This window comes from Cavia porcellus, unplaced genomic scaffold, assembly GCF_034190915.1.
Source record: "Cavia porcellus strain 051 isolate PalLab524CR breed Dunkin Hartley unplaced genomic scaffold, mCavPor4.1 scaffold_3, whole genome shotgun sequence".
NCBI classification, from domain to species: domain Eukaryota; kingdom Metazoa; phylum Chordata; class Mammalia; order Rodentia; family Caviidae; genus Cavia; species Cavia porcellus.
In genome coordinates, this window is record NW_026947486.1 from 61,264,181 (window position 1) to 61,274,090 (window position 9,910).

At 39.4% G+C, this 9,910-nt stretch overlaps 1 protein-coding gene across 8 annotated transcripts; it reads left to right on the forward strand.

Moving 5' to 3' along the window:
• The first annotated feature begins 4,807 nt into the window (after nucleotides 1-4,807).
• Armcx1 (armadillo repeat containing X-linked 1) lies at nucleotides 4,808-9,082 on the forward strand. Of its 8 annotated transcripts, none has more exons than XM_063246191.1 (4): nucleotides 4,808-4,955; nucleotides 5,262-5,324; nucleotides 6,716-6,780; nucleotides 7,213-9,082. In XM_063246191.1, the coding sequence occupies exon 4, from the start codon at nucleotides 7,335-7,337 to the stop codon at nucleotides 8,688-8,690; it is 1,356 nt and encodes a 451-aa protein (XP_063102261.1). In that variant the 5' UTR covers nucleotides 4,808-4,955; nucleotides 5,262-5,324; nucleotides 6,716-6,780; nucleotides 7,213-7,334; the 3' UTR covers nucleotides 8,691-9,082. The 8 variants fall into 8 exon arrangements, with proteins under 8 accessions (XP_063102261.1, XP_063102264.1, XP_063102265.1 ...); XM_063246194.1 differs by having other exon boundaries at nucleotides 5,265-5,324; XM_005008659.4 differs by having other exon boundaries at nucleotides 4,809-4,955; nucleotides 6,716-6,805.
• The last annotated feature ends 828 nt before the right edge of the window (nucleotides 9,083-9,910 follow it).

The following is a 9,910-nucleotide window of genomic DNA, read 5'->3' on the forward strand; positions in this document are numbered from 1 at the left end:
TTCCTGTTACTGTCAGCATTCCTTTTCTCCAAGCAGATGACCACTGTTATTAACTCATGTTTTACTTATTTTTCTCTTGTTGCTGAGACAAAATATTCAACACCCAAAATTAAAAGGGGAAAGGTTTATTTGGCTTACAGATTGAGGAGGTTTCAGTCCACAGTTCTCCTTTCTCCTCTCCTTCATGTTATTGTAGTGAGATTTTAATATGGACCTGAGATAAATCTATTTTTCTGTATCAGGTTTTGTAGAGAAATAGAACCAACAGGAAACTATACATGAGGAAGCACGCATTCATTATATGTGAGGTGTGATCTAAAAGTACAATGAATGATTTAAATAAAAAATTATTACAGTAAAAGACACAATATCATTAATCTCCAAATACTTCCCCTTGGCCAAACACTTGTCTCATTGTTTTTGCCACTTTCTGAGCAGTTCTGGAAGTCCTATTTAATGAGTATCTTTAGTTGTACTGTCATAGCTGCCTCAATTTCCTAAATTCATTGAAAACATTTACCTTTCATGATTGCTTTGATTTTGGGGAAGAGGTAGAGGTTACACAGTACTGGGTCTGGTAAATATAGTTGATGAGAATATACTGCAATATTTTACAAGCTTGCTTATCTGTTTGATGGCACTCAACAGCAATGTTCATCACATTTAATTTTTTTTGAGAAAGGGTCACACTATGTAGTTTAAACTGGCCTTGAACTCTTTATGTAGACCAAGCTAGCATAGAACTCAAGGAGATATTCCTGCTTCAGCCTTTGGAGTGCTGGAATTACAAGTGTGAGCCACCACAACCGGCTCTCATCACACTTTTTAAATCATAAAGACAAGAACAAGGTCTTCTGGAATTGCTTCAGAAAGCGGCAAAAGTGATGGTATGTTTTCAAAGCAAGGAAAATATTTTGAACAGGATACCGTATAAGGTATTTTATAAATCTATAGATGATAGTTTTGGCAGAAGTATTGCAACCAGGGAAGGCAAATCTGTATCCAGAGTGAGTGTCTATCCTAGTAAAAATAAAATATTGCCTCTTTCATGATGGAAGCAGTCTACTGTAATCAGCTTTCCACTAGGTAGCTGTCTGATTACTCTGGAGGAGTGGTACTATATTTAACACTTATTCTTGATCTTTAATATTGGTATATTGGGCACTCAGCCATGGCTATACCAAGATTGAGCTCTGAAAAACATCCCACATTTCTGAGCCCATCTCTGCCACCATGGCAGATTTGTGCATGAGCCTATTGTGTGTCACTATTGCCTTATCATGATATGGACTATCAGTGTTCTCTTTAATACTGGCAATAGTCATTATTGTCTTTCTTTAATTAGATTAGAAAACTGATTCCAAAATCCTGAAATTTATAGTTATGATTATGTTCCCACGGTACCATGTTTGGTATTAAAATTGGGGATTTTCACAGAAATAGAACCAACAGAACACACAGGCACACAGACACACACACACACTTACTTTTCTAAGGCGCTAGCAAGGTGGAAATTTTCAGGATAGGCCTGCAGGCTAGAAGTTTTGGTAACATATTGCAGTCTCTACTCCAAAATCCACAGGGTAAGCCAACAGGATAGAAACTAAGGGAATATTTCTATTTTGTAGTTTTAAAAAATTCCTTCTTTTTGTGAAGTTTTTGTTGTTGTTGTTTTTAAGGCCTTCAACATTTTGGATGAGGCTCATTCAAACTATGCAGAATAATCTGCTTTGCTTGACATCAGCTGGTTAAAAATATTTATCACAGATATAAGTACTATTATAGCAAGTATTTATCACAGATGTAAGTACTATCATAGTACTATCATTTAATACAGATTTTGATAAGCAGTTGGGCACTGTATTCTGTAGAATTTGATACATAAAATTAACCATTATACGTTCAATATTTGACTGAACAATATTTGACTGAACCCTCTCAATTCTGATTTAAAAATAATTTTTCCTTTGTAAAATAAATCATTTATTATTAGTCTACAAAATATAGGTAAGAATAAATTTATGAAACATAATTGTGTACACTTGCTCTTTAGATATGTTTCATTAAAAGGTTAAGGAGTGGTGGTGGTGGTGGTGTATGTCTGTAATCCTAGCACTCTGGAGGCTGAGACAGGGCTGCATAGTGTCTTTAAAGCTAGCTTGAACTACATAGCAAGAACCTGTCTCAAACCAAACCAAACCAAGCAAAACAAAAAGCAGTCATGGAAAAGCTGAACTAGAGTTTGGGAGGGTTTGGAAAAAATTGTAATTCTCTATTTGATTGTTCTCTTTATGTTGTTTCCATTGCTTGATTTTTATAAATAATGCTACAGTGAACACAGAAGCGCAGATAACTTTTTGAAATCTTGATTTTAATAATTTTGGAGATGTATTTAGAAGTGTAATTGCTAGAGTATACAACAGTTCTACTTTTAGTTTTTGAAGGAAACATCATACTGTACTGTACAAGGTTTCCAACTTCTCCATATCCTTCTAAACATTTTTTATCTTTTAGGTAGCAGCCATACTTAGTGAGGTGAGATTTCTCATTGTGGTTTTGAGTTGCATTTCCTTATTGACTATATTTCCTACATCTGTTGGCATTTTGGTGTCTTTGGAAAAATGTCTATTTCGGGTCCTTTTTCAAAAGTTGCACTATTTGTTTTTCTGTTTTTAGTGTTGCATTGTTCCTCATATATTCTGGATATTACTCTCTTGAAAAACGACTCCATTGTTTTGTTCTGTGTATAGACACTTTTATAATCTCTTGCATACTTTTATACTGCCTACACATGTTTAAAGAAATAAATTTGTGTAATGATAGAAGAGAGAAAAGGGGGAGGAGAAATACTAATTCTACTATGTGGGAAGATATATCTTTTTGACTAGGAGAGTAATTTTAAGAATTTTTGTTTGTTTAGACATGTATGTAAGAATTCAATGACAGCGATAATTTTTTGCCCTAGTAAGGTGAACCTATGGGCTGGGAATATAACTCATTGGTGTAGTGCTTGCTTACCACACACAAGGTCCTGGGCTCAGTCTCCAGCAGAAACAGTCAATCAGTCAAGCGATCAAGTAACAAACACAATTATGAACACAACTCTGTTTTAAAATTCTTATATATTTATTTTTTGGTACAGGGGATCGAACTCAGGACCTCGAGCTTGTCATGCAGTTGCTTATGCCACTGAGCTATATTCCTGGTCCATTGAACACAACTTTAATACGGTGCTTACTCTAGGTTTAATATGGTCAGCGAGGATTATTCCTTGAGGTGGGCATACATTAAATTGATGAGACACCAAGACGGATGTTGACTGGTAGGAAATAACTCTGCAATAGGTTTATATTCTTTCTGGGTACCCTGGAGTTGAAGAGGCTAGGAATGAGAGGCCCAACAGGTTGCATTGCTCAGGTCATGTGGTATTAGTAGCACCATAAATAAAAGCAGAGAGGTAGGTGGGAACTGCAGTCTCTTCTAGGCATCATTGAGTTAAATCTCTGAGAATTTGGGTGAGGCAGTGAAAAATGGTATTTACTCAGTTTGGTCATCTGAGTAAAGGTGGCATTTGTCATTTGGCCATCCATCCTAGTATATTTTTGGGTCAAATAACAGATGGGTGTCTGAATACAGGAAATTAGAGGTTCTCAAATATGGGAGGGGTTGGAAGGTAGCACATTTCTTGTTTCTTCCCAGGGTAGGGAAGATCCAACAATGTCTACATCTCTGGCCTTCAGCTACCTCTGCTTTATTAGACTGGAATCTAATCCAGAGGCAGGTGTTCAGAGCAGCCATCAAATCCGGAGAGGTTCACACAGAAGTCAGCCAAGTTTTTGGGAACTTAAATACATTCTTTCCATAACCAAACAAGAAAGGTTTGTTTTGCCTTTATTTTACCAAATTGCAAGTTGAGCCAATAGTGAAAAAAAATTAATGAGTCATTTGTGTTAACATGGCTCATATTAGACAACTGGTTATCTCTTCTTGGACCAAATTATAGGTTATGTTAAAAAATTCCAGTTTTCAATTTTAAAATAAGTTAGTATATTTTGAAAGCCATTTGGCTGTAACCAGTAGAAATATTTTTCTTGTGTTACAAATAAATATAATCAAATTAGTGAGGTTTGTTGGATTTTCCCCTTCCACTTAAACTTTTGTTCACTCAAATGAAAAGAGCATCACTTTGTTTTCTCAGTGTAAAAGCAATTTGTAATTGGCTTTAAAAAATTAACAAGAAATTGCTAGCAATCTTAGTATTGTAATCATAACACTCTTAGAGGCTGAGATAGGAGGATCACAAGTTCAAGACCAGGGCAATTTAACAAAAGAATAAAAAAAAAAGACCTGAGAATGTAGTTCAGGGAGTTCAATCCCCAATCTCCAATTTCAGAAAAATAAAAATGAATAAGAAATAAACGCATTAAAAAAAACCTTCCACAAATAAAAAGGAATGTTCAAGAAAGTAAGACATTTCCATTATCTCCTTTATTGAACCCCCTTTTGATGTAAGAGTGCAGGAAAAATGTCCCACCTTCATAAGTGAAGAGGGTGGGAGGTGGAGGGAAGAGTAGTTGGACAGAAAGTGAAGATACAGAATTATTTCTCCTCAAAAAGAAGTAAAAAGTCAATGGACATGCGAACAAGAGGCAGTCTCTTGGGATTAACCTAAGAAAGGCAAATTCCAACAGCAAGAAGGCATTTCTGGGCTCTGTGATTGGCAAAAAGGAAACCGTAAAGAGCAGGAGGTGATGTGACAGGGGAAAAATGGGGAGGGCTGGCTCCAGCCTACTGGTAATTGGGGTCCTGGTCTCGGGGGTGACGTAGCCGTCACGTGAGCTGGAGCTGACGTATACAGACGTCCTTTTAACTCTGGTTTTCGTTTGGTCTGGTTCCCTGCTCGCTATTTTTACCCGGAGATCTGACCCGCCTGTGGTTGATGGTAGGAATAAGAGGTAAATGCTTGGGTTCTAGCAGGTCTGTTTGTGGATGAGCGCTGCTTGGGGATCCCTGCCTTGCGGGTAGTAAAGGGAGGAGACAAAATGAACACAGTCCTTTTTCTTTTATTTTCCTTGCACTATCTCGGATAGACCTTGGAAGGCGGGAGTCCAGGGGAGATCCCAGACTAGGAGGGGGTAAAACTTTATTATGCCAGAGATTTAAATCAAAGAGGGCACATATTAAAGTGGTGTTCTGTGTACTGGTTCGTCTGCCAAGCCAGAAACTTGGAATGTGCGACTACCGTTCCCCTTGTTTTTCAGTAGAGCACTGTACCATCGCTGTACCATTCGTGCAAAGAAATAATCTGCTCCGAATCTCTGCAGGTCAGTGCAAAGCTGAGATTGTTTCGCAGGCCCCGGAAGGGTGGGGATACCTGAGGACCCTACCTAATTTGGGACTTTTATCAACTCTTCAGTTTTCGTGTTTGCGTGTGTGTGTGTGTGTGTGTGTGTGTGTGTGTGTGTGTAAAGGATGTGACAATGCTGAGAGGAAAAACAGTTATCAACGATGGTGGGTTCCATTACAGAGTGGGACAGAAGAGACCACTTGGTCTTTTTTTTTTTTTACTGGTAAGATTTTTCTGTACTCCTTGGCTCCACCTTCTTTCCTCCTTTCCAGTGATTCCAAAGGGGAGTGATTTTTACTGGAAAGATAGTCAGCTTGTGAGGATGAGGATGGGGATGGGGATGGGGATGGGAATGGGGAGTGGGAAACACGCATTTAGCTCGAGGGTTTTTGTCAGTGGAGTTCAGAGAAGTGGGACTAGGGTAAGAAACAAAAGACAAAATGTATCTGACAGCCAGGACTCTGAAATGGGAAAAATTGGTTTTGGGACTCTCTGAGGCTCTGTTTTGTTCCATGACTCTCCTGTTTTGGCTGTGTCACCTGTCTCTGTGGATCTTAGCCCTGAAGACCACTACAAACTTCAGAATCAGAAAGCAAGAAAAATTGTTCAGAACCAAAGAGGTCAGAGTGAGGATGATGGCTTGGGAACTCCCAGGGTGGAGGATGATGCTGATTGGAATTATAGACCTCCTCTGAGTCCGCTCTTTTCCTCTTTTTCTACATCTGGAGGTTGCTAAAGAAGTGCTTTACAGGTACTAGGCAGGGAAGGAAGTGGCTGGTGTCAAGAGAGTTCTGGGATGAAGGTGGGAAGGATGTTACTGAAAATTACAGTGTCTTTGTTGTTGCCCTTCCCCAAACAGTAGTCCTAGTGTTGGTTAGTCCTTATGTTTGGTGGAGACAGAAACCAAGATGAGGGAGGAAAAACGTTGCTTTCCAGCAGTGAAAACTGGTATAATTAGGGGGTGGGATTGGGAAAGCTGACTCAGTATCTTTGATCTAGATGGTGAAGATAGCTAAGACAAGGGTAGGATGTGAGATCTTTTCACATTTCAGGGTAATATGGTGTCTAGATGTTACTGTTCTGTCCATTTTGTTTCAGAGAAGGAGATGTGGTGGTCACCTCTGCAGGAAGTGACCTGATGGGAGTGTGGGGGTGGTGTGCAAATTTGGAGGAGTGTATTATTGAAGGTGGAAAGGGAAAGAGGAAATGAATTTCAAAGCCAAAGCTCTCCAGGACAGGAGGAATAAATAGGTGGGGAACTGCAAGGAAGGAACTAGAGTCAAGGATTTGGATGTGTGTCCTATCCTTGGTTAAGTCTATTTATTCCTTGAACTCTCAGCACACTCCTTTCTATTCCCTTGTCTGCAGGTCTACAGGATCCACCTCACTTGGAGGCTAGAAAGAGAAGGAATAAACTGCTTGGATCTCTTCGGGTATATTTCAGTGCTCATTGCCCTGGTACATCTTTTTTTTTTTTTTTTTTTTTTTTTTTTTGTCTTTTTCGTTTTTTTTTATCGGTGCCAGGGATCGAACTCATGACTGTCTGCTTGCAAGGCAGGCGCTTATGCCGCTGAGCTAAATCCCCAGCCCGCCCTGGTACATCTTGAAGGACAGAGGTGGCAGGGAACTTTTCAGATACTTTAAATTTGATGTTCTAAGTAAGGTGGTATAGAATGTGAGGCTGGAATGTAGGGAAATTAGCTTGCAAAATTAGCTTCCCAATTGAGTAAACAAATCAGTGATCTTGATAGCAAGCTCTGAGAATGAGCTAGTATCCTAAATGTTTGTTTGTTTGTGGTTTAGTCTGTATGCATTCAGACACAAAAGGAGAAGCCAAAAGCTTGAAATCTTTCCTTTATTTCTAGATTGCCGTGTGTCTGCAGTTGCAGCAGTCTGCCAGCAACAGCTGAAGACTCCATCCCTTACACAGGAGTATCCTGGGCAGGAGCAAATCTGCTCTGTGCCAAGTTAAGGGATTTACTCTATCATGGGCCGCACTAGAGAGGCTGGCTGTGTAGCTGCTGGTATGGTCATTGGGGCTGGTGCCTGCTACTGCGTATACAGACTGACCTGGGGAAAAGATGAGAATGAGAAAATCTGGGATGATGATGAGGAGTCTAGTGATCGATCAGAAATTGGGGTACAGACTGAGAAAGGAGCTAAGACTAACGTTGATGTGAAGGCTGGAGCCAAACCTCAGAGTGACACTAAGGCCAAGGCTGAAGTGACTTTGGGACTTGAGAGTGGTATAAAGAAGGACATCCACTGTAGAGCTCAGAGTGGAGGTGCCCTAGAAGCTAAGGCCAAGGCCCTTTTCAACATTTTGAAGGAACAGGCTAGTGCAAAAATTGGCAAAGGGGCCAGGGTTGGTAACATTTCTGGGAATAGGACACTTGCATCAAGTTTGCCCTGCCCAGGAGGCAGAGGTGGAGGCTGCCACCCCACTAAGAGTGGCGCTAGGGCCGGGAGCAGGGCAAATGGAAAATCCAAGGGAAAAGCTCGAAGTAAGAACACCAAGACAACACCTACAACATGGCCTGTCCGCAGGGGCAAATTCAACTTTCCCTATAAAATTGATGATATTCTAAGTACTCCTGATCTTCAAAAGGTCCTTAACATCCTAGAAAGAACAAGTGATCCTTTTATTCAAGAAGTAGCTTTGGTCACTCTGGGTAACAATGCAGCCTATTCATTTAATCAAAATGCTATACGTGAATTGGGTGGTGTCCCAGTTATTGCAAAACTGATAAAAACGAAAGACCCCATTATTAGGGAAAAGACTTACAATGCCCTTAATAACTTGAGTGTGAATGCTGAAAATCAGGGCAAGATTAAGACATATATTTGTCAAGTGTGTGATGATACCATGATATGTCGCTTGGACTCAGCTGTGCAGATGGCTGGACTAAGACTGTTAACCAACATGACTGTGACCAATCATTATCAACATTTGCTTTCCTATTCTTTTCCAGATTTTTTTGCTTTATTGTTTCTGGGAAATCACTTCACCAAGATACAGACAATGAAACTAATTATAAACTTTACTGAAAACCCAGCCATGACAAGAGAGTTGGTCAGTTGTAAAGTACCGTCAGAGTTGATTTCCCTCTTTAATAAAGAATGGGATAGAGAGATTCTTCTTAATATTCTTACCCTTTTTGAGAATATAAATGACAACATAAAAAGTGAAGGGCTTGCATCATCCAGGAAAGAATTCAGCAGAAGCTCACTCTTTTTCTTATTTAAAGAATCAGGAGTATGTGTTAAGAAAATCAGAGCATTAGCAAGTCACAATGACCTGGTGGTGAAAGTAAAAGTCCTGAAAGTATTAACTAAACTCTAATTTATGTCCCAAAAAACAGTGATATAAATTTGTAGTTCTCACTTGGGAACAATGTGTTTTCTAAATTTTTTGTTTTTCACTCTGCTTTTATGGCAAAGAGATTATTTTAGCTGCTATTTTGAAATAATATATATCATAGATTATTAATAGCCACTAATTTTGGGTTCATACTGGATTATTTAAAGGATACCAAGTTAATATTAGAGCTTGCACAAAATATTTATTAATTTTCTCTTACTCCCTGGATTGAGATTTTTGCTTTATATATACTGACAGTGAAGTAATTAATTGTACATTATGAATAAGATATACTCTTTTTGTATTGTTTTATATTTGTTAGTCTAAGACTCCTGTTTTATCAATAAAGTTCTGTGTTTTGAGCAGAAGACAAACTGGCATTGTGTCTCTTTGGCAAGACAGGATACATGGGCGCAAAAATTGCAAAATCAGGGGCCTCCAGTCATCCCCAGATGGTTCCCAAAGGTGCTTCAACGCACCAAAAACCACTGCACACAAAGGTGCTCAGGGAAAGTTACACAGAGGAGCTCAGAAGAGCATTCAAAGAGGAACAATGATGTGAGAAAGGCACAGAAGTAGGAGTTTTGCTGCAGAGAGAAGTCTGGTCTGCCTGGAGTAGAGAGCCTGGAGAGGAGAGCAGGGGGATGTGGGTGGAGTCAGTGTTTAAGGGGAGTCCTGTTCTCCCTTTTTTGGAGCACTTCCAGTTGCTGAACTGGGGTGTTTGAATATTACCTTCATTTGCCCCTGGGAGATGACAAGGCCTTTCACGACCAGAGGAATGACAGGATGAAAGAAAAACAATATGGTTGCTTTTTTGCGCAGGATGGGTCTGAGTTAGAGTGGGGACAGGAATGGGGACTGCAGATTGAAAATCCAGTTAGAGAGTTAACTAATATAGACTTGGCAGGAGATGAGGCAAGGCATTGGAATTTTGCTGGTGGCTGGGAATGGTAGGGACAGGAAGGAAGCAAGAGATCTATTCCACTACAACTTATTACAAGAACATAAGGAAAGGGTTATTTTTATCTTAGGGTTCTGAGGGTACATGATAGGAACACATTCTCTTTCTTGGTTAGCTCTAGTGCCTATGTAGTAAGTATGAGTTATATTTTGAAACAGTAAGTGGAAGAAACTATACTATAGTGGAAGAAACTATAGTGGAAGAAAGCATACATTTTAGGGTTTGTATAAGATTTATAAGA

Coding starts and splice junctions, on each gene's coding strand:
- Armcx1 (XM_063246191.1), top strand. CDS start 7,335: ATGGGCCGCACTAGAGAGGCTGGCTGTGTAGCTGCTGGTATGGTCATT.